Here is a 25,318-nt window from a genome sequence, read left to right as displayed (position 1 = left end):
TTTTTTCACTGTAAAACAGTCGTACAAATGGGAAGTGCTCCTCCCTGAACAAATATCGAAAAATAAAGTAGCGAATCTATGCCTCTTCAACCTTCCTTAAAATTTTCAACAAAATCGGATAATTTTGGTCCAATTTTCAAAAAGTGAGAAAGAGGGAGGTTAAACCCAAAAAAAAAAATTTAAAATCAGGTACCCCATATGAATTTCATTACCCCACACCATGTTATCTGTAAATCTCAAGTAAATCAGAGAATTTTAGTTTTTTTTTCACTGTATGTACTTAAAAAAAAGTCGGGCAAAAGGGAGGTCCCCTCCCCGACCACATATCGAAAAATAAAATAGCGGATCTTTGTCTAGACATCACCTCTAACCTTCCTTAAAAATTTCACCCAAATTGGAGAACTTCGGTCCAATTTTAAAAAGTCGTATAAGGGGCAGGTCCCCACCCCTACCATATATCAAAAAATGAGGTACCCCATTTTCACCTCATGATCAACTTCTACGTTCTCATGTTGGTGGACCGAACTTAAGTCCGTATATACTTGTTTTTTTTTTTTTATATTTTTTTTATATTAAAATCACAAACTACATTTGTTTTCTGTATTCATTCTTTTATTTTATTCGCTTTTGATTCATTGAAAATGTTTCATTGGTAATTTAATTATTATTATTTTTTTTTTTTTTAATTCGTTTTTTTTGTTATTTTTAAATTAATAATAATTGGTTTTTGCCATTATTTTCTTTTATACATTTACACAATTTTCTTGTTGCTCACTATGAAAATTCTTAGATGGGAATATTTATAATTTATTTGGTTTTTGGAAATTTTTATTTTGTTTTTTTTTTTTTTTCTATAGAGTTTTTAACAACTTTTATTAGTTTTCTTAGATACTATTAAATATTTAATATTTTTAGTTAATGTTTGTTTTGTTCTCTTACAATGTTTTTTTTTATATTATTTTAGAAATAATTTGTTGTATGTTTTGCTATAGTAAAATTAAAAACTACCATGATTTTAGATTTATTTTTTTTTCAGTTAATTTACACAAACTTAACTTTTAGCTAAATTTTATGATGTAGTTGTTTCTTAACAAAATTAAAGTACAAAAAATTGGGTTTGTTGGTATTTTTCCTATTCTTATATTTATTTTATTTTACAATAAAAGTTTTTTGTTTTTTATTTCAAGATTATTTCTTAAGTTTTAATTTTGTTTTATTAATTAATACTATTTAAATATCAATATATGTTAGGTTGCAGTTATCAGTCATATTATTTTTTCACTATTTATTTCCAATATATATTATTTTTTTAATTAAATATTAAACTTATATTAACTTTTTAACACTAACTAAATGTATGAAAACTTTTAATTTTTTCTATTTTTTATATACACAGTTTTTATTATTAAACCTTTTTTTTAAGAAATTGTACATTTATTTTTTTGTTTGTTTTACTACATCTAAATACGATCTATTTGAGTTTCTTGGGCCTCTAATTCCGGTTCCTCGGCCAGTGTATAGACTCCCTTAAGGGCATGATTACCACCATTGGAATCCATCGATGATTGTGTAGTGGGTGTTAGAGTATCCATCAAAGGACTACCCATATTATTGAGCATAGAACATGAAGTGGGTGGTGAGGTGGCTGAACCACAAGGTGGACCTGTTGTTGCCATATTACCTAGGGTTAAATTTACACTTGATTTTAAGAGATTGGTTGATGTGGGGGCCGTTGCATTTGGATCCATTGTTAGTATAGGCACTAGCTCATGATTGACATAGTCCTTCAAATTGTGCATATTACTCAAATCCGTATCGCCATGAGAACCAAAAACCAAAGAGGTGGGAGTGCCTAGAAATAAATGAGCAAAGTTAGAAAAAGTTAAAAAAAAAAAACTAAAATAAATTTAAAATAAAAAACAAGTATATACGGCCGTAAGATTCGGCCTGGCCGAACTTACGGCCTCCACCATGGATTGGCTAGCATTACTTGGATTTTTACACAATTTACTATAGAAATAAAATTTTGACAAAATTTTCTATAGAAATAAAATTTTGACAAAATTTTCTATAGAAATAAAATTTTGACAAAATTTTCTGTAGAAATAAAATTTTGACAAAATTTTCCATAGAAATAAAATTTTGACAAAATTTTCTATAGACATAAAATTTGGACAAAATTTTCTATAGAAATAAAATTTTGACAAAATTTTCTATAGAAATAAAATTTTGACAGAATCTTCTATAGCAATAAAATTTTTACAAAATTTTCTATAGATATAAAATTTTTACAAAATTTTCTATAGAAATAAAATTTGGACAGCATTTTTTTATAGAAATAAAATTTTAACAAAATTTTCTATAGAAATAAAATGTGGACAAAATTTTCTATAGAAATAAAATTTTGACAAAATTTTATATAGAAATAAAATTTTTACAAAATTTTCTATAGAAATAACATTTGGACAAAATTTTCTATAGAAATAAATTTTGGACAAAATTTTCTATATATTTTGACAAAAAATTTCTATAGAAACTAAAATTTCAACAAAATTTTCTATAAAATAAAATTTTGACAGAATTTTCCATAGAAATAAAATTTTGACAACATTTTCTAAAGAAAAAAAATTTGTTTTTTTGTTTTTTGATCTCAGCTTAAAGCCATGCATTGACTAAACTACAAGTGTAGCTTAACCAACAGAGGAAAAGTATGCTTGTCAAATTTATTTGGGCAAAGCCCTATAGACTGCAAGATGGTTGGATGTACAGCTGTTTCGGAATTACCACATTCCTCATCAGCATCCTCTACTTGCAGCAAAACTATCAACCAATTATCAGAATAAATTCGGGTAATTCACTCAACCCAACGTGAACTACACTTGAACCTCCCGAAAAATGTGCTAATGTGGTAATTCCGAAACAGCTGTACATCCAACCATCTTGCAGTCTATAGGGCTTTGCCCAAATAAATTTGACAAGCATACTTTTCCTCTGTTGGTTAAGCTACACTTGTAGTTTAGTCAATGCATGGCTTTAAGCTGAGATCAAAAAAACAACAATAACGATTGAAGAGAAGCCAACAATAACAAACAAAACGAATGAAGATAGAGGAAGCACGCTCAAAAACAAACCCAGCCAAATACATACAAATCGATGATTTGAGTTTGGCAAAGGAAAAGAGATATGCTGGCAAATTTGTTTAGGCAGTAGCCGACTATCAAACCCTTTTTCGGGAGGTTCAAGTGTAGTTCACGTTGGGTTGAGTGAATTACCCGAATTTATTCTGATAATTGGTTGATAGTTTTGCTGCAAGTAGAGGATGCTGATGAGGAATGTGGTAATTCCGAAACAGCTGTACATCCAACCATCTTGCAGTCTATAGGGCTTTGCCCAAATAAATTTGACAAGCATACTTTTCCTCTGTTGGTTAAGCTACACTTGTAGTTTAGTCAATGCATGGCTTTAAGCTGAGATCAAAAAACAAAAAAAAAAACAACAATAACGATTGAAGAGAAGCCAACAATAACAAACAAAACGAAATAAAATTTTGATAAAATTTTCTTTAGAAATACAATTTTGACAAAAAATTTTTACAGAAATAAAATTTTGACAAAATTTTCTATAGAAATAAAATTTTTACAAAATTTTCTATAGAAATAACATTTGAGCAAAATTTTCTATAGAAATAACATTTGGACAAAATTTTGTATAGAAATAAAATTTTGACAAAATTTTCTGTAGAAATAAAATTTTGACAAAATTTTCTATAGAAATAAAATTTTGATAAAATTTTCTACAGAAATAAAATATTGACAAAAATTTTCTATAGAAATAAAATTTTGACAAAGCTTTTTAAAACAATAAAATTTTGACAAATTTTCTATAGAAATAAAATTTGGACAAAATTTTCTATAGACATAAAATTTGGACAAAATTTTCTACAGAAATAAAATATTGAAAAAATTTTCTATAGAAATAACATTTTGACAAAATTTTCTATAGAAACAAAATTTTAACAAAATGTTCTATAGAAATAAAATTTTAACAAAATTTTCTATAGAAATATAATTTTGACAAAGTTTTTAAAGAAATAAAATTTTGACAAAATTTTCTATAGAAATAAAATTTGGACAAAATTTTCTGTAGAAATAAAATTTTGACAAAATTTTCTACAGAAATAAAATATTGACAAAATTTTCTTTGAAATAAAATTTTGACAAAATTTTCTATAGAAATAAAATTTTAACAAAATTTTCTAAAGAAATAAAATTTTGACAAAAATATCTATAGAAATAAAATGTTGACAAAAATTTTTTATAGAAATAAAATTTTGACATAATATTCTATAGAAATAAAATTTTGACAAAATTTTCTATAGAAATAAAATTTTAACAAAATTTTCTATAGAAATATAATTTTGACAAAGTTTTTAAAGAAATAAAATTTTGACAAAATTTTCTATAGAAATAAAATTTGGACAAAATTTTCTGTAGAAATAAAATTTTTACAAAATTTTCTAAAGAAATAAAATTTTGACAAAAATATCTATAGAAATAAAATGTTGACAAAAATTTTTTATAGAAATAAAATTTTGACAAAATATTCTATAGAAATAAAATTTTAACAAAATTTTCTATAGAAATAAAATGTTGACAAAAATTTTTTATAGAAATAAAATTTTAACAAAATTTTCTTTATAAATAAAATTTTGACAAAATTTTCTATAGAAATAAAATTTTGACAAAATTTTCTATAGAAATAAAATTTTGACAAAATTTTCTATAGAAATAAAATTTTTACAAAATTTTCTATAGAAATAAAATTTTGATAAAATTTTCAATAGAAATAGAATTTTGACAAAATTTTCTATAGAAATAAAATTTTGACAAAATTTTCTATAGAAATAAAATTTTTACAAAATTTTCTATAGAAATAAAATTTTGATAAAATTTTCAATAGAAGTAGAATTTTGATAAAATTTTCTATAGAAATAAAATTTTGACAAAATTTTCTATAGAAATAAAGTTTTGACAAAATTTTTTATAGAAATAAATTTTGGGTAGATTAGTTTTGGCTCGAGTGGCAACCATGATTATGAACCGATATGTACCAATTTTTGTGTGATTGGGGATCGGCTATATATAACTGTGCACCGGTATGGACCAATTTTTGCATGGTTGTTAGAGACCATATACTTACATCACGTACCAAATTTCAAATCGATGAATGAATTGTGCTCCTCCAAGAGGCTCCGGAGGTCGAGCCTCTTGGACCTACATCAATGACAACTACTTGTGCCAAGTTTTATGGGGGTTATATATAATTATGGACCGATTTGGACCAATTTTTGCATGGATGTTAGAGGCCATATATCAGCACCAGGTACCGGTTCGGATGACATTTGCTTCTCCAAGAGGCTCCGGAGTTCATATCATATGGGGGCTATACGTAAACATGGTTCGATATGGCCCATTTGTAATACCATCCGACCTACATTAATAACAACTACTTGTGCCAAGTTTCAAGTCGATAGCATTTTTTTTGTTCGGAAGTTAACGTGATTTCAACAGACGGACGGACATAGCTAGATCGACTCAGCATTTCACCACGACCCAGAATATATATACATTATGGGGTCTTAGAGCAATAGTTCGATGTTGTACAAACGGAATGACAAACTTAATATACCCCCCATCCTATGGTGATCGGTATAAAAATAATAAATTTTCCAAAAATTGTCCAATTAATTCCACACGTGTTTATTGATTATTATTGGTAGTTTTTTCTTAAAATTGCACCCTTCCCCCACTTAAATATTTTCCAACTTACCCGTTACCAAAGTCTCTTCAGTGGGATTTCGTTGATAGAGATTCTGCTTCTTCTCATAGGGTTGTCAAGGTGGCATATAATAGCTTCCACCATCATCATTCGTTGTATCCAAATTTGATGATTTCTTAAATTCCACCACAAATTTTATGCGATTCACAATTTCCTCATGTATGACATTAAAACACATCGCCGTCAAAGCCATTCCCGACATTATATAGATGGAACAAAACCATATTGTGGTATTTGAATCTCGACGAAATCCGGGCATCATATCACCAAAACCTATGGTCGATAGGCTCATAAAACAAAAATATATACCATCCAATAAAGGCCATTCTTCAAGGCGATATAAGACCACAGCTCCAAATAAAATATAGATGATCATCATACAAAAGCAGAGAAGGATAGGAGCCAATATAGCCAGACCATGCATACTGCCACGTGATTCACTAGCACTTAGGGAATCCAAATCGGGCATTTGTATACTATTATTACCCAAAGATTGTTTTTCGGGCGTCTGAAAGTTATCCGGCATTGAGCCTGATCGTACGTAATATGGTTCCTGTAGAGCCTGTTGTTGTTTCCTTAATTCCTCTTGTTGCCGTTTACGTTTCATACGTCTCTCTTTTTCGGCCATACGTTTTTCATCGTAACAACAATAACCACAGTTGGAACAAAGACAACAACATAAAGCTTTGGAGAAGACTTCTCTAGCCACTTTGGCTAATATGCCCCCAGTGCTGGAGAGGTACACCAATGTCAGCGGGATGCCAAAGAAGGCATAAGCCAATGTCACTAATCGTCCAAGGGTGGTACGGGGAGCAATGTTACCATAACCTATGAGGAAGAAACAATGAAAATATTTTTTTTAGTTATAGAAGTAACACTTTTAAGACATTTTAACATAAAAAATATAATTGTTTTATTAGTGCTTGACACTACCAAAAACAAAACAAAACAAAACGTTATTTTGCAAAATTTTATTTCTACAGAAATTTTTTCAAAATTTAATTTCTGTGGAAAATTTGGCCAAAATTTTATTTCTATAGAAAATTTTGCCAAATTTTTATTTCTATAGAAAATTTTGTCAAAATTTTATTTCTATGGAAAATTTTGTCAAAATTTTATTTCTATAGAAAATTTTGTTGAAATTTTATTTCTATACAAATTTCGTAAAAAAAAAAATTTCTAACGAAAATTTTGTCAACATTTTATTTCTATAGAAAATTTTGCAAAATTTTTTTATTCAATGGAAAATTTTGTCAAAATGTTATTTCTATAGAAAATTTTGTCAAAATTTTATTTCTATAGAAAATTCTGTCAAAATTTTATTTTATAAAAAATTTTTTCAAAATTTTATTTTTATAGAAAATTTTTGTCAAAATTTTATTTCTATAGGAAATTTTATCAAAATTTTATTTCTTTAAAATATTTTGTTAAAATTTTTTTCTATAGAAAGTTTTGTCAACATTTGATTTCTTTAGAAATATTTGTCAAAATTTTATTTGTCGAGAGAAATGTTGCCAAAATTTTATTTCTTAAAATTTTTTTTATTTCTAAATTTTGTCAAAATTTTATTTCTATAGAAAATTTTGTCAAAATTTTATTTCTGTAGAAGGTTTTGTCAAAATTTTATTACTATAGAAAATTTTGTTAAAATTTTATTTCTATAGAAAGTTTTGTCAAAATTTTATTTGTCGAGAGAAATGTTGCCAAAATATTATTTCTTTAGAAAATTTTATCAAAATTTAATTTCTATAGACAATTTTGTCAAGATTTTATTTCTATAGAAAATTTTGTCAAAATTTTATTTCTATAGAAAATTTTGTCAAAATTTTATTTCTATAGAAAATTTTGTCAAAATTTTATTTCTATAGAAAATTCTGTCAAAATTTTATTTTATAGAAAATTTTTTCAAAATTTTATTTTTATAGAAAATTTTTGTCAAAATTTTATTTCTATAGGAAATTTTATCAAAATTTTATTTCTTTAAAATATTTTGTTAAAATTTTTTTTCTATAGAAAGTTTTGTCAACATTTGATTTCTTTAGAAATATTTGTCAAAATTTTATTTGTCGAGAGAAATGTTGCCAAAATTTTATTTCTTAAAATTTTTTTTTATTTCTAAATTTTGTCAAAATTTTATTTCTATAGAAAATTTTGTCAAAATTTTATTTCTGTAGAAGGTTTTGTCAAAATTTTATTACTATAGAAAATTTTGTTAAAATTTTATTTCTATAGAAAGTTTTGTCAAAATTTTATTTGTCGAGAGAAATGTTGCCAAAATATTATTTCTTTAGAAAATTTTATCAAAATTTAATTTCTATAGACAATTTTGTCAAGATTTTATTTCTATAGAAAATTTTGTCAAAATTTTATTTCTATAGAAAATTTTGTCAAAATTTTATTTCTATAGAAAATTTTGTCAAAATTTTATTTCTATAGAAAATTCTGTCAAAATTTTATTTTATAGAAAATTTTTTCAAAATTTTATTTTTATAGAAAATTTTTGTCAAAATTTTATTTCTATAGGAAATTTTATCAAAATTTTATTTCTTTAAAATATTTTGTTAAAATTTTTTTTCTATAGAAAGTTTTGTCAACATTTGATTTCTTTAGAAATATTTGTCAAAATTTTATTTGTCGAGAGAAATGTTGCCAAAATTTTATTTCTTAAAATTTTTTTTATTTCTAAATTTTGTCAAAATTTTATTTCTATAGAAAATTTTGTCAAAATTTTATTTCTGTAGAAGGTTTTGTCAAAATTTTATTACTATAGAAAATTTTGTTAAAATTTTATTTCTATAGAAAGTTTTGTCAAAATTTTATTTGTCGAGAGAAATGTTGGCAAAATATTATTTCTTTAGAAAATTTTATCAAAATTTAATTTCTATAGACAATTTTGTCAAGATTTTATTTCTATCGAAAATTTTGTCAAAATTTCATTTGTCGAGAGAAATGTTGCCAAAATTTTATTTCTTTAGAAAATTTTATGACAATTTTATTTCTATAGAAACTTTTGTCAAAATTTTATTCTTTAGAAATTTTTGTCAAAATTTTATTTCTATAAAAGATTTTGTCAAAATTTTATTTCTATAGAAAATTTTGTCAAAATTTTATTTCTATGGAAAATTTTGTCAAAATGTTATTTCTTTAGAAAATTTTATCAAAATTTTAATTCTATAGAAAATTTTGTCAAAATTTTATTTCTTTAGAAATTTTTGTCAAAATTTTATTTGTCGAGAGAAATGTAGCCAAAATTTTATTTCTTTAGAAAATTTTATCAAAATTTTATTTGTACAGAAATTTTTTCAAAAATTAATGTCTGTAGAAAATTTTTTCCATAGAAAATTTTCTCCAAATTTTATTTTTATAGAAAACTTTGTTAGAATTTTATTTCTATAGAAAATTTTGTCAACATTTTATTTCTATAGACAATTTTGTCAAAATTTTATTTTTATAAGAAATTTTGTCAAAATTTTATTTCTATAGATAATTTTCCCAAAATTTTATTTCTGTAAAAAATTTTTGTCAACATTTTATATCTATAGAAAATTTTGTCAAAATTTTATTTCTATGGAAAATTTTATCAAAATTTTATTTCTATAAAAAATTTTGTTGAAATTTTATTTCTATACAAATTTCATCAAAGTTTTTTATTCTAAAGAAAATTTTGTCAAAATTTTATTTCTATAGAAAATTTTCTCAAATTTTTATTTCTATAGAAAATTTTGTAAAATTTTTTTATTTCTATGGAAAATTCTGTCAAAATTTTATTTTATAGAAAATTTTGTCAAAATTTTATTTCTGTAGAAAATTTTCCCAAAATTTTATTTCTGTAAAAAATTTTTGTCAAAATTTTATTTCTATAGAAAATTTTGTCAAAATTTTATTTCTATGGAAAATTTTGTCAAAATTTTATTTCTATAGAAAATTTTGTTGAAATTTTATTTCTGTACAAATTTCGTAAAAAAAAAAAAATTTCTAACGAAAATTTTCTCAAATTTTTATTTATATAAAAAATTTTGTAAAATTTTTTTACTCAATGGAAAATTTTGTCAAAATGTTATTTCTATAGGAAATTTTGTCAAAATTTTATTTCATTAAAAAATTTTGTCAAAATTTAATTTCTATAGAAGATTTTGTCAAAATTTTATTAGAAAATTTTGTCAACATTTGATTTCCATAGAAAATTTTGTCAAAATATTATTTGTCGAGAGAAATGTTGCCAAAATTTTATTTAATTAGAAAATTTTGTCAAAACTTTATTTCTATAGAAAATTTTGTCAAAATTTTATTTCTTTAGAAATTTTTGTCAAAATTTTATTCCTATGGAAGATTTTGTCAAAATTTTATTACTATAGAAAATTTTGTCAAAATTTTATTTCTATAGATAATTTTGTCAAAATTTTAGTTGTTAAGCGAAATGTTGCCAAAATTTTATTTCTTTAGAAAATTGTTTCAAAATAGAAAATTTTGTCAAAATTTTATTTGCCGAGAGAAATGTTGCCAAAATTTTTTTCTTTAGAAAATCAAAATTTTATTACTATAGAAAATTTTGTTAAAATTTTATTTCTATAGAAAATATTGACAAAATTTTATTTCTATAAAAAAATTTTTGTCAAAATTTTATTTCTATAGGAAATTTTGTGAACATTTTATTTTTATAGAAAATGTTCTAAAAATTTTATTTTTACAAAAATTTTTCTCAAATTTTTCTATTCAATGGAAAATTTTGTCAAAATTTTATTTTATGGAAATTTTGTCAAAATTTTATTTCTATAGAAAATTTTCTCAAAATTTTATTTCTACAAAAAATTTTCTCATAATTTATTTCTACAGAACATTTTCTCAAAATTTTATTTGTCGAGAGAAATGTTGCCAAAGTTTTATTTCTACGGAAAATTTTGTCAAAATTTTATTTCTATAGAAAATTTTGTCAACATTTTATTTCTATAGAAAATTTTATCAAAATTTTATTTCTTAGAAAATTTTGTCAAAATTTTATTTTTGTTGAAAATTTTGTCAAAAATTTCATTTCTATAGAAAATTTTGTCAACATGTTGTTTGTTGAAAATTTTTTTATTCAATGGAAAATTTTGTCAAAATGTTATTTCAATAGAAAATTTTGTCAAAATTTTATTTCTATAGAAAATTCTGTCAACATTTTATTTTATAGAAAATTTTGACAAAGTGTTATTTCTATAGAAAATTTTTGTCAAAATTTTATTTCTATAGGAAATTTTGTCAACATTATATTTCTATAGAAAATGTTCTCATAATTTTTTTTCAGATTTTTGTCAAAATTTTATTTGTCGAGAGAAATGTTGCCAAAATTTTATTTCTACGGAAAATTTTGTCAAAATTTTTTTCTATAGAAAATTTTGTCAACATTTTATTTCTATAGAAAATTTTATACAAATTTTATTTCTATAGAAAATTTTGTCAAAATTTTATTTTTTTTTTTTGAAATTTTGTCAAAAATTTCATTTCAATTTTGTAAAATTTTTTTATTCAATGGAAATTTTGTCAAAATTTTATTTATCGAGAGAAATGTTGCCAAAATTTTATTTATTTAGAAAATTGTATCAAAATTTTATTTCTATAGGAAATTTTGTCAAAATTTTATTTCTATAGAAATTTTTGTCAAAATTTTATTTCTATAGAAAGTTTTGTCAAAATTGTATTTCTAGTGAAAATTTTTGTCAAAATTTTATTTGTCGAGAGAAATGTTGCCAAAATTTTATTTCAACGGAAAATTTTGTCTAAATTTTATTTCTATAGAAAATTTTGTCAAAATTTTGTCAAAATTTTATTTCTATAGAAAAATTTTGTCAAAATTTTATTTTTGTTGAAAATTTTGTTAAAATTTTCATTTCTATAGAAAATTTTGTCAACATTTTTTTTTTATTGAAAATTTTGTCAAAAATTTCATTGCTATAGAAAATTTTGTAAAGGCCCCCTCTTGGGGTCTTATAAAAATTTGGTAGGATTATTTTTTTTTGTCGAAATTCATTGATGTTTACAATCTTATTTCGCTTTATGTGAAAGCCTTATAAATCACAATATCTTCTTGATATATTGGTATGTTCTTTGCTTGTTGGCTAACACGTATGCATGAGAGTTCATGTACATGACAATAATAAAAATTTACTTCTTTGACAATAACGGTCAATAATGGCAAAGCACATAAAGGAAAGGCATTCAAAGATTTGATATAACCAAATAGCTAGCTAGCTAGGCAGCAACTAAAGTAGGTGGACAAACAATAGACTAAGTAGAAGAAGAAGAGGAAGAAAAAAGAGGAACTAAAACCATATCAAGTATCTTTTCACATTTCTACATTCAAATTTCAAAAAATGGGAAAGGGCTAGTATTAGCATAGGAATCCCCAAATGAAATTTTGCACAATGGGGTATTTTTTAATAAGACTTTTTTTCGACTTCGTTTATTGACATCGAGTCAATATTACCCAAACACACACCCACACCCACACAAATAAAATCTCCTACACATACTTAAAGCTTAAGCTCACAGCTACACCCAAACAATAAAAAAATTTGTCTCAATAAAAAACCATCTCTTTATATAGGCCCAATACATTTGCCTATAACTACCACAACCTAATCAATAGATATCAACTTCCGTTTCCTGTACATGAAATCAAAACTGACTTTGGTCATACAATAGGCCCTTACATTGAATAAAGTCTCAAAGTCAACACATCTAGGCATTGTTCAGGGCTTTGGAGAGATGAACAAATGTTAGACTATGTGTGTGTGTGTATGAATGTGTGCTTATAAGGTTCCAGTTGTAAAGCCCTATAAAATTTTGAAATACTCTTCCATCTCCATGAAAGAAAAGGGAAATTTCTGCCTTTCGCTTTTTTTTTCAATCACATGAATGAAAGCATTTCTTGGTTTCATTTGGAGATATCATTGAAAATGAAAATGTTTTCTATGCAACCATATTAAGAGGAGTATATCTTGGTTTATTATAGTACTACCCTCATTTTCCCCCTTTATGCGGGAACGAACCAGAGTGGATTTTTTTATCTTTTGGAGTGTTGTTTTTTTTCTTGTATCACATTGTTGGGACCATTTCAATTTCTGCCAAGATCAGCAATTTAAAAAAGAAAGAAAATTTACATTTTAGGGACAAATGCTAAAGCTGGTTCTTAAGTGTATATGGCTGTGTGGAAAGCAAGCAATTTAAACAGGCTGTACACGATGATGGTGATGGTGATGACGATGACATGTCTCCCGTATGTTGGCACACAGTTTCAAAAGCAAATAACGACTTGAATAAGCAACAACGACAATAAAGCCATGATAGCAATAATGATGGGTTGTTTCATTTCTATTCTATTCTGTTTTTTTTTTGTCAGGATTTAAGCATAGAAAGTTAGGAATGTAAGGTTATAGAGTGTTTTATTATCGGCAATAGCAAGGGAGTAATTCTATGGTCTTGGGAAACCTACTAACTAAAAAAAGGGAAAATCTTAAATGTAAAGAATAAAATGGGGGAAAATCTTTTCCATTCAATCATTTCAAATGCTAATTTCTTGGTATCCCAAAATTTATACAATAATAAAATATGCGAGGCATATGAATATTAATTCATTGCAAAGGGAGCATATATATAGTATAATTGATTTCGTAATTTTATGTTTAAAAAAATGAAATTTTAAAATATGTGTACATAATATTTTATATTCTATACCCTATAATATTAGAAAGTGTTAGGGATATGTAATTAAATTTAGTTAAAATAAAATAAAATTAATACTGATATAATTAGTAATTAAAAAAATATTAAAATATTAAAAAATATATTAAAAATAAAATAAAATTAGTAATTAAAATTCATCTTACAAATACAATTAAAAAAATTAAATTAAAATCTAAGTTCCCATTAAAGTTGAAATTAAAATATAATTAATAATTAAAATAGATAATACAACTAAAATTAAATATAAAACAAGTATATACGGCCGTAAGTTCGGTCAAGCCGAATCTTATGCACCCTCCACCATGGATTGCGTAGAAACTTCTACGAAAGAGTGTCATCCACAATCGAATTAATTAGGTTGTGGTATCTTAAAACTTCTTAACATCGTTTTCTAAATTGTGAGTTAGTCCATACGTGGTATATATTAGACAAAAAAGGTATGTATAGGTAAGTCTACAAATAATTACGAATCGATATGGACTTTTGCACGGTACGTAGAGAGCCAGAATTGAAATATGGGGGTTATGTTATATACAATTATGAACTTGCTATGGACCAATTTTTGTGTGATTGGGGATCGATTTATCTGAGGGCTATATATAACTATAGACCGATATGGACCTAGTTAGGTATGGTTGCTAACGGCCATATACTAGCACAATGTACCAAATTTCAACTGTCTCGGATGAAATTTGCTCCTCTCGGGATCGGTTTATATGGGGCAAGGTTAGGTTAGGTTATGTGGCAGCCCAATGTATCAGGCTCACTTAGACTATTCAGTCCATTGTGATACCACAGTGGTGAACTTCTCTCTTATCACTGAGTGCTGCCCGATTCCATGTTAAGCTCAATGACAAGGGACCTCCTTTTTACAGCCGAGTCCGAACGGCGTTCCACATTCCAGTGAAACCACTTCGAGAAGCTTTGAAACCCTCAGAAATGTCACCAGCATTACTGAGGTGGGATAATCCACCGCTGAAAAACTTTTTGGTGTTCGGTCGTAGCAGGAATCGAACCCACGACTTTGTGTATGCAAGGCGGGCATGCTAACCATTGCACCACGGTGGCTCCCTATATGGGACAATATATGATTATAGACTGATATGGACCACTTTTGGCATGGTTGTTAAATATCATATACGATCACCACGTACCAAATTTCAAGCAGATCGGATGAATTTTGCTTCTCCTAAAGGCACCGGAGGTCAAATCTGGGGATCGGTTTATATGGGAGCTATATATAATTATGGGCTGATAGGAACCAATTCCTGCATGGTTGTTGGATACGACATACTAACATCACGTACCAAATTTCAACCGAATGGGAACAATTTTGCTCTTCCAAGGGGCTCTGGAGGTCAAATCTGGGGATTGGTTTATATGGGGGCTATATATAATTATGGACCGATGTGGACCAATTTTTGCGTGGTTGTTAGAGACCATATACTAACACTATGTACCAAATTTCAGCCGGATCGGATGAAATTTGCTTCTCTTAGAGGCCTTGCAAGCCAAATCGGGGGATCGGTTTATATGGGGGCTATATATAATTATGGACCGATGTCAACCAATTTTTGCATGGTTGTTAGAGACCATATACTAACACCATGTACCAAATTTCAGCCGGATCGGATGAAATTTGCTTCTCTTAGAGGCTCGGCAAGCCAAATCGGGGGATCGGTTTATATGGGGGCTATATATAAGTATTGACCGATGTCGACCAATTTTTGCATGGTTGCAAATTTGGCTTTCAGACCCTCTAAGACCCAAATTTGGCTTTCAGACCCTCTAAGATAAGCAAATTTCATCCGATCCTGTTGAAATTTGGTATGTGGTGTTCGTATAGGGTATCTAACAACCATACAAAAATTAGTCCATATCGGTTCATAATTATATATAGCCCCCATATAAACCGATCCCCAGATTTGGCTTGAGGAGCCTCTAAGAGAAGAACATTTCATCTGATCCGGTTGAAATTTGGTAAATGGTGTTAGTATATGATTTCTATCAACCATGCAAAAATTTGTTTACATCGGTCCATAATTATATATAGACTCCATATAAACCAATTCCCCTGATTTGAACTCAGGAGTCTCTTGGAGGAGCAAATTGCATCCGATCCTGTTGAAATTTGGTGCATGGTGTTAGTATATGGTCTTTAACAACCATGCCAAAACTGGTCCATATCGGTCCATAATCATATATAGCCGCCATATAAACCGATCCCCAGATTTGGGTTTGAAGCCTCTTGTAGGAACAAATTTCATCCGATTCAGTCAAAAGTCCATATCGGTTCGTAATTATTTGTAGACTTACTTATGTATACCTTTTGTGTCCAATATTTACCACGTGTGGACTTACTTACCATTTAGAAGATGATGGTAAGAAGTTTTAAGATACCCTGCCAACTGATACCTTGTCAACTGAAATGATAATTTTTTCCTGACAAAAATTTGAAATTTTTCTTAAGTCATAGCTTTTATATCGGTGGCTTAAAAGAATGACTTCCAGCCCATGAAAAGCCCGTGTAAAATTCATTGGTTCTAATCCGAATTTGCACAACGTCCGGATTAAAAAAAATATTTTCATTGCGTTTTTGATGGCGCTTCTTAAGCTGTTGTAAAGAAATAAAAATTAAAAAAGTTTACTGAAAATAAATTCAAACCATCCCTGGAAATGTGTAGATTTTATTATGCTGGAACAAAATAAGGAAATGCTTGCAAATTTCTATTCCCAAAAAACGCCAAATGGTAATCACAAAACCAATACATTACTGACTATTCATAATCAAGGGAAAAGCAAACAAAACGAAATGGAAATGCATCTTGAAATGGACCCATATTTAGCAAACATACCATTTGGGTCTACAAAAACAATGATAACAAGACCCAGTGAATAGCTACCATTGGCACTTAGGCCAAGAAATTTAGCAAACAAACTGTAAATAGGGGGGGGGGGGTAAATAAGCGATAGCTGAGTATCAGCTTTGTGAAATGCCAAATTGTTGGAGGAGGGCTATAATGATGTTTAAGAATTTGCTGACAAATCAATTGCCAAGGCGAATTGTCACCATCTGGCTGGGCCCTATACCTCTTGAAATTTGCGTGCAAAGTGCTGTGGTAAGATTTCGATTGACTTAAAGTATGCTAATCATTATCATTCCCATCCCGTTTAATAGCAATGACAATGGCTGCGAACTGAAGCAATGACATTGACGACGCCTTTCATTGGAATTCACGTCACAGTGTCATCCGGATTTCTTTGTGTAGCAAAATAACGCAGTTTTGTCATTTGAGCTTGATAGCATTTTAAATATAAAAATTCCTTCACAATCCACGAAATGGTCTTAGCTTAATTCTAAGACGATACAGTTAGGGGAAAAAGTTTTTGACCTTAAAAAAAAAAATAAAATAAAAATACGTAAATAAAAAAAAAGAAATGAAATATTAGAAAATTAAAATAAAACAAGTATATACGGCCGTAAGTTCGGCCAGGCCGTAGCCCCCCACCATGGATTGCGTAGAACTACAATCGAATTATTTGGGTTGCGGTAATACTTGCCAATGACACGGTATCTCAAAACTTCCTAACACCGTCTTCTAAATTGTAAGTTAGTCCATACGTGGTATATATTAGACAAAAAAGGTATATATAGGTAAATCTACAAATAATTACGAACCGATATGGACTTTTGCACGGTAATTAGACAGCCAGAATCGAAATATGGGGGTCGCTTTATATGGGGGCTTTGTACAATTATAAACCGATATGGATCAATTTTTGTGTGATTGGGGATTGGTTTATCTGAGGGCTATATATATATATATATATAACTATAGACCGATATGGACCTAGTTTGGCATGGTTGTTAGCGGCTATATACAAGCACAATGTGCCAAATTTCAACCAAATCGGATGAATTTTGCATCTCCAAAAGGCACCGGAGATCAAATCTGGGGATCGGTTTATATGGGGGCTATATATAATTATGGACCGATGTGGACCAATTTTTGCATCTCCAAAAGGCACCGGAGGTCAAATCTGGGGATCGGTTTATATGGGGGCTATATATAATTATACACCGATGTGGGGATCGGTTTATATGGGGGCTATATATAATTATGGAGCGATGTGGACCAATTTTTGCATGGTTGTTAGATACCATATAGTAATACCATGTACCAAATTTCAGCCGGATCCGATAAAATTTGCTTCTCTTAGAGGATCCGTAAGCCAAATATGGGGATCGGTTTATATGGGGCTATATATAATTATACACCGATGTGGACCAATTTTTGGATGGATATTAGATACCATATACTAATACCACGTCCCAAGTTTCAACCGAATCGCATGAATCTTGCTCTTCCAAGAGGCACTGAAGCTCAAATCTGGGGATCGGTTTATAGGGGGGCTATATATAATTATGGACCGATGTAGACCAATTTTTGCATGGTTGTTAGATACCATATAGTAACACCATGTACCAAATTTCAGCCGGATCCGATAAAATTTGCTTCTCTTAGAGCATCCGTAAGCCAAATCTGGGGATCGGTTTATATGGGGGCTATATATAATTGTAGACCGATATGGACCTAGTTTGGCATGGTTGTTAGCGGCTATATACTAGCACAATGTGCCAAATTTCAACCAAATTGGATGAATTTTGCATCTCCAAAAGGCACCGGAGGTCAAATCTGGGGATCGGTTTATATGGGGGCTATATATAATTATGGACCGATGTGGACCAGTTCCTGCATGGATGTTAGATACCATATACTAACACCACGTACCAAATTTCAACCGAATCGGATGGATTTTGCTCGTCCAAGAGGTTCCGGAGTTCAAATCTGGGGATCGGTTTATATGGGGGCTATATAAAATTATGGACCGATGTGGACCAATTTTTGCATGGTTGTTAGATACCATATAGTAACACCATGTACCAAATTTCAGCCGGATCCGATGAAATTTGCTTCTCTTAGAGAATCCGCAAGCCAAATCTGGGGATCGATTTATATGGGTGCTATACGTAGAAGTGGACCGATATGGCCCATTTGCAATACCATCCGACCTACATCAATAACAAGTACTTGTGCCAAGTTTCAAGTCGATAGCTTGTTTCGTTCGGAAGTTTCAACAGACGGACTCGGCTTTAAAAAGGAGGTCCCTTGTCCTTGCCCTTGTTTTAGAAATTTTTGTAATTTATAATTATGATAAAATTTTTAAATAAATTAAATTAAAAACTATCTATAAATATTTAATTAAATCTATTAGGTTAGGTGACAGTCTGCTGTATAGGCACTTTTAATCTTTCAAGCCTATTATGGTACTATAATTTTCATTGAATTTAATATAAAATACATTAGCACTCATTGAATAGTGAAAACTTCTAAATTTGCTAAGGTCTGGCTGGAATAGAACCCTAAACTCAGTGTATTCATAATTCTCAAATATGAAATATTATCTTTTAGAATCCCATTTATGTCACAATTTATTTCATTTATTTTTGTTGTTGTATAACGATTTTTTGCTCTTCACTGTTTTAGCATTTGCCTTCGCTCTCCTTCTCTCTCTCCCTCTTCTTATCCAAACGTATAAATTTACAATTTTCTTGTCCCCTCTCTGCCATCACAACTACCTACACATAAATTCTATTCGCGTTACGCCATTTTTCTATCTCCCTTGATTGAAGTTAAGGGTAGGCGGGTTTTGTTATTTCACTTGAATGACATTCAATATGACTAAATTCCAATGAAGCGCACATCATCAATTCAGTTATTGCCACATTTCTACTTTTGTAAACGTATCCTGCTGTGCACGGTGGTATAATGAAAAAAACTGGGAAACTACTTTTGAGGAATAAACTTCAAAGGAATAAAAATTAAATTTAAGAATTTTAAAATTAAAGAGAATTCATGCCAATATGCTGAAACTGCATTGTTTTAGGCTAGGTTAGGTCTAGTGGCAGCCCGTTATTTCAGGCTCACTTAGACTATATAGTGGAGAACTTCCCTCTTATATCTAAGTGTTCCTCGATTCCAATTTTAGCTCAATACAACAAGGGACCTCCTTTTTACAACCGAGACCGAACGGCGTTTCACATTAAGCTGAAACCAAGGAATCTTTGAAACACTCACAAATGTCTCCAGAGATTCGTTCAATACCCATATGTGCCTATATGCACAGATGTCTCCAAAGATCGCATTGCATTTCTGTTGTTTCGTTCACTACCCACATGTGCCCATATAGAGCAACCGTTTGCATCCAATAGTTAGTAAATCATTACATACCATTATCGAGTCCCCTCATTTCTTAAAAGTTTTTCTCTCACTAGAAGGGCATCTCTTATTTGTCGTAGTTCATATTTGCTCTCCCACCCCACTGTCCATCATTGTCACCACATTTACGCGCTCTTTGGTTTATTTGGTTTTTATGCCATGAGATTGGTTTTTTGTTTTTGTTTTTATGGAGTTTCATATTTCGCTGTATTTCCTGTAGATATTCCCAAAGCATGGTCGAGTACATTTGTGTCAATTTTATGTTAATAAAATAAATAAAATTGACACAATTTATTTTTGCCAACAAAATGAAATGAACAACAAATGACAAAGGCAAAACAATACAAACTCTAGGCAAAAAAGTGTCTACAGAGCCTATAAGACAGAGAGAGAGAGAGAGAGAGAGAGAGAGTAAATATGAGAGGGTGAGAGTATGTGTTGGCTCCCAAAAGAAGAAAAAAAGGCGTTTACACCACATACCCATAAAAGTTTATAAATGAGCCTTTTATAGATGTGCGTGTGGGTGTGTGTTCAAGTATTTTTGGAATACCATAGCGTTGGTATTATATCGCTAAGATCAAAACTGTTGCTGCTGACACAGGAAATTGAATGGAAATGACAGTCTGACATTTGTTGAAATGACACAATGAGCATGAAGATTTCTGGTAAATGATATTTTATACGCTTATTACTTTTCCATGTACATATTTAGATGTTCGATGTGAGTGTGATAACGAACGAAAAATACAATATATTTTTACTAATAATAACCACAAATTGGATTTTCTGCATAGATGTCAGAACAATATTTGGAGTGAGGGCAGGAGGGGGCCAACAAACAGATGTTTGCTCTTTTCTTCGAAGTTGGTTATTGTTGTTGTGTATGCTATTTATTGGTGAATGTCCAAGACAAACGATGCCAAGAATAGAGTGACATTTAAATTGGCTTTGTAGGCCGAAACCCATCGATGTGTACATACTACATCCCACAATTATACCGTGAGTGAATAAAGGGAAATTTTGGCATGGGATAAATACATTATTCGTTCCATGGAGAATCGTACTTAACTCAAAAAAAAAAAAAAATATTTTAACCCTGTAATGCCCCATTTTTTTGCCTGCGGAAAAAATATTTAAGGTTTATGATACAAAAGCAAGAAAATGAAACAAGAAAAATCTGTACGATAAAATCCAGTATATTCTGCAAAGTCTTTTTTAGAGTTTTAACAAAGTTTTATTTGTATTTTACCCATTTTTGTTGTATAAAGGGTGATACGGTCAAAATTTGGTCAATATAAACTTGACGTATTTCTTTCAATTTTGCATTTAAAAAACCTGAACACCTGAAGGTGTGTGTGTGTGTAGAATGTTGCTCCTATTTTGATTTTGGAATTCACTCTTCAGTTGTCAAAATGCCGTCCAAGCAAGAAGAGCAGCGTATCAAAATTTTGCTCGCGCATCGCGAAAATCCGAGCTACTCGCACGCAAAGCTGGCAAAATCGCTAAAAGTTGCCAAATCAACCGTTACAAATGTAATTAAAGTGTTTGGGGAACGTTTGTCGACAGCCAGGAAGTCTGGATCGGGGGGAAATCGAAAACCGGAAGCCGCTGAGACGACAAAGAGAGTTGCCGGTAGTTTCAAGCGAAACCCTAACCTCTCTCTCCGAGATGCCGCAAATAAGCTGGGTGTATCGTCTACAACCGTGCATCGAGCCAAAAAACGAGCCGGACTATCGACTTACAAGAAGGTAGTGACTCCAAATCGCGATGATAAACAAAATACGACGGCTAAAGCGTGATCCCGGAGGCTGTACACGACGATGCTGACGAAGTTGACTGCGTGGTAATGGACGACGAAACCTACGTCAAAGCCGACTACAAGCAGCTTTCGGGACAGGAGTTTTATACGGCAAAAGGAAGGTGAAAGGTAGGAGATATTTTCAAGCACATAAAACTGTCAAAGTTCGCAAAGAAATATCGGGTTTGGCAAGCCATCTGTACCTGTGGCACGAAAAGCAGCATTTTCATAGCTTCCGAGACTGTTAACCAAGAAATTTACGTGAAAGAGTGTTTGAATAAACGTCTGCTGCCTTTCCTGAAGAAACACGGTTGTTCCGTACTGTTTTGGCCGGATTTGGCATCTTGCCATTACGGTAAAAAGGCCATGGAGTGGTACGCCGCCAACAACGTGCAGGTGGTTCCCAAGGACAAGAACCCTCCCAACACGCCAGAGCTCCGCCCAATTGAGATACACTGGGCTATTGTCAAGCGGAACCTAAAGAAGGCCAAAAAAACTGCTAAGGACGAGCAGCAGTTCAAGGCAAACTGGCTTTCTGCGGCGAAGAAGGTGGACAAGGTGGCTGTACAAAATCTGATGGCAGGTGTCAAGCGTGAGGCCCGGCAATTCGGATTTGGAAAAGCGAAAGCCTAACTGAATATTTTTCCTGAATTTTATACTAATTGAACTTGAAAAAGAAATTTAATTTGATTTTTTAAATAAACGATTTCACCGATTTACACGCGTTTTCCCTTGACCAAATTTTCCCGTTTAAACGATGACCGCCTAAAGGCGGGTTTGGGCATTAGAGGGTTAAGCAAAACTGTCGCTAAAGAAGAAGTATATCGTTATATAACATATGTCCTATAACTTTAAAAATGACAATTTACATTTTAATTTGCAAATCACCCATAGGAAGGACGGACATAATTTTTAGGCAATAAATTCTCTCAATAAAAAAAACCTAACAGCTATATGACAAATATTAGGTTTGTTTTCAGAAACATGATTATCCGATGAGATATAGGAGAAGGATTCCGAAATTCAAATGTATACCATTGTTTGGAATATAGTCTATTAAAAAGCAACAGAGTAATAGGTAGCAAAGGAAACAAAAATTCACAGATTTCCGAAATAAAAAAAGGCCAGCGAAAAAAAATGACAAAAATCAACCTTGGTTTTATAATACAGCCGGAAGCTAAAACATTAAAATATGCCTGTTCCCCTCAGGATTTATAAGGAGAGCGAAAATTTGAAATTTTCCCAATTTTGTAAAATTACGAAAAACTTTTGTGATTATTGAAAAGTCGGCCGGAAACTGAATTCTTAAACATTAAACTATGACTGCTTCTCATAGGGATTATAATGATAATTTAAAATTCGACTTTTACATTAATAAAAAATATTTTAAAAATTCCACTTTCAACTATTCTACATTTGAAAATGTTAACTTTTCGATTTTTCAATTTTTTCAACATTTGGAAATTTAAATTTTTCGCCGTGATTTTTTTTTAAAAAATTGGAAAATTTGTCTTACGACGCTTCGAATTATCGCGACTTTCTTTTTCCCAACTTTAAAGACGATGGATTAGTAGACGTATGAGAAATATTATTTAGTTCCTTTGTCAATAGAAACAATCATACGCTCTATTGTCCCAAATAATCTCATGTCATATCAACCTTCTTTCCGTTGATAAATTTTAATGAATTTGTTTGCACTTGGAACTTCAGAATATAGGATTTAGACATATAGTCCATTGGATCACCACATCACTTAAAAAAATATTTAGTAGCAATCATACTGATCGCAGGGTTTTCATATCATATCAACCTTCATTCCTATAATAAATTTCAATACTTTGAGTTACCCCAACAGTGGAGGTTTCCCTTTCCGGAACACCCATGTTCAAACGGTAATTTTAATACGGCAGGTTTTATTATCCGGCATACAGGTTGTTTGATGCCCTGTGGATTTCTCATAGTTGTCGCGAATCGTTCCGCTACCATGATATTTTCTCTGTTCATAATCCTGTTTCACATTTAATGGAAAAGTTTGAAAACAATAATAAACATTAAAGCACTAGCTACAAAGACTATCGGAAAAGTTATTTTAGTAATGTTTACATTACTAAATTGTATAGTCATAGCTTTCGTCACTTAATGCTTTCTCTTTCCCATTTCATTAATTTCCCCAGGGTGCGTATAATTGATATTATTTAGATTCTTTTTTATTAAAATTAAGTATAGTACATGGAATTGAATCAATTTTTTTATATTAGTATGTTGGTATCTTTTTCCTGTTAAACAGCGTCCTAAATCAAATAACCCTTATATTATTCAATGCCTTGAGCTACTTTATCAATCAAGGTTTTCCCCAGGGATTTACGCCCGAACACCCATGTTCAAACGATATATTGTGAGCTTTTATTATCTGGCCTACAGGTTGTTTGAGGCTCTGGGATTTGCTCATAGTTGTCACGAATCATTCCGGTACCATGATGTTAAATGAATCTCTGTTCATAATCCCGTTTCACATTTGATGGAAAAGTTTTAAAACTATAGTAAATATTAAAGCACTAGCACTACAAAGCCTATAGGCTATCAGAAAAGTTATTTTAGCTATGTTTATAACTAAATTGTATGTTCAAAGCGTTCTCTCTCTTTCTCATTACATTATTACCCCAGGGTGCGTATAATTGATATTATTTAGAAATTTATATTAAAATTAAGTATACGATATGGAGTACTCCAAATTTTTTCTCCTGTGATATCAGAATTCCTCTTCCAAATTTTTTCTCCTGTGATATCAGAATTCCTCTTAACCCTCTAATGCCCAATCCCGCCTTTAGGCGTGCTTCATTTAATAAGGAAGCTTTTAGTAAATCACACCTTAAGACAAACAAATGGGTAAAATAAAAAGAAAACTTAGTTGAAACTGTTCAAGAGGCTTTGAAGCATATACCGTAACATATAATTTTTTCTTGTTTAGTTTTCTTGCTTTTGTGTCGTTAACATTGAAAATTTAATCAGCTGGCAAAAAAATTGGAGCACTAGAGGGTTAATTTCTCCTATACATATTAGTCAGGGTATTCAATGCTTTCGTAGCCTATTTTATAGATTGTCCAATGGCCCTGATGAATCCATTTATTTTTTCGAATGTGATTTTCACTGGGCGAAAAAGAAGCTCTGTTCATTCACATATAAACACTGATATAATTGATGACAAAGCTCTTCCGAAGTTACATTACCTCCTTCCAACTTTTGATGAATATTTGTATATAGTGAAACCTTCAAACTTGGACACTTTGAAAACCAAACACCTTTCAAAAGTGGACAATTATCCTGATACGCTTGCTATACTAATACATTAAAATTAACTTTTCATAGCTGGACAGCTCCCAAATGTGGACAAAATTTTGGCAACCGTGGGTGTTCACTTTTGAGAGGTTTCACTGCTATAGTTTTGTTTTTAAATGTTTAATATACACAGCTAAATTGTATGTTCAGAGCGTTCGTCACTTAATGCTCTTTCTTTCTTATGTCATTACTTTCTCCAGGGTGCGAATAATTGATATTATTTCGAGGATACATTACCTCTTAACTGCTTTTGATGTATTTTTGTATATTTTGAAATATTTCCTTAAATATTGCATCACTCCACGATGCATATAGCTGATCCGGGATTCGTTTAAATAATTAA

At 29.9% G+C, this 25,318-nt stretch overlaps 1 protein-coding gene across 1 annotated transcript in view; it reads right to left on the bottom strand.

The window, feature by feature from the left end:
- Window positions 1-1,713: 1,713 nt before the first annotated feature.
- The window catches only part of LOC142230234 (uncharacterized), a 487,637-nt gene continuing 464,032 nt past the window's right edge, over window positions 1,714-25,318 (bottom strand). The window contains exons 9-10 of the mRNA XM_075300874.1: window positions 5,830-6,666; window positions 1,714-1,852 (exon numbers count right to left, since the gene is read on the bottom strand). Coding sequence (XP_075156989.1) covers window positions 5,894-6,666 — 773 coding nt within the window. The 3' untranslated portion in view covers window positions 1,714-1,852; window positions 5,830-5,893. The remainder of the gene's footprint in view (window positions 1,853-5,829; window positions 6,667-25,318) is intronic.

The sequence above is a fragment of the Haematobia irritans genome, chromosome 3, assembly GCF_050003625.1.
Source record: "Haematobia irritans isolate KBUSLIRL chromosome 3, ASM5000362v1, whole genome shotgun sequence".
Lineage (NCBI taxonomy): Eukaryota > Metazoa > Arthropoda > Insecta > Diptera > Muscidae > Haematobia > Haematobia irritans.
Note: the sequence above shows the minus strand (reverse complement) of the source record. Positions and strands in the feature narration are given on the sequence as shown.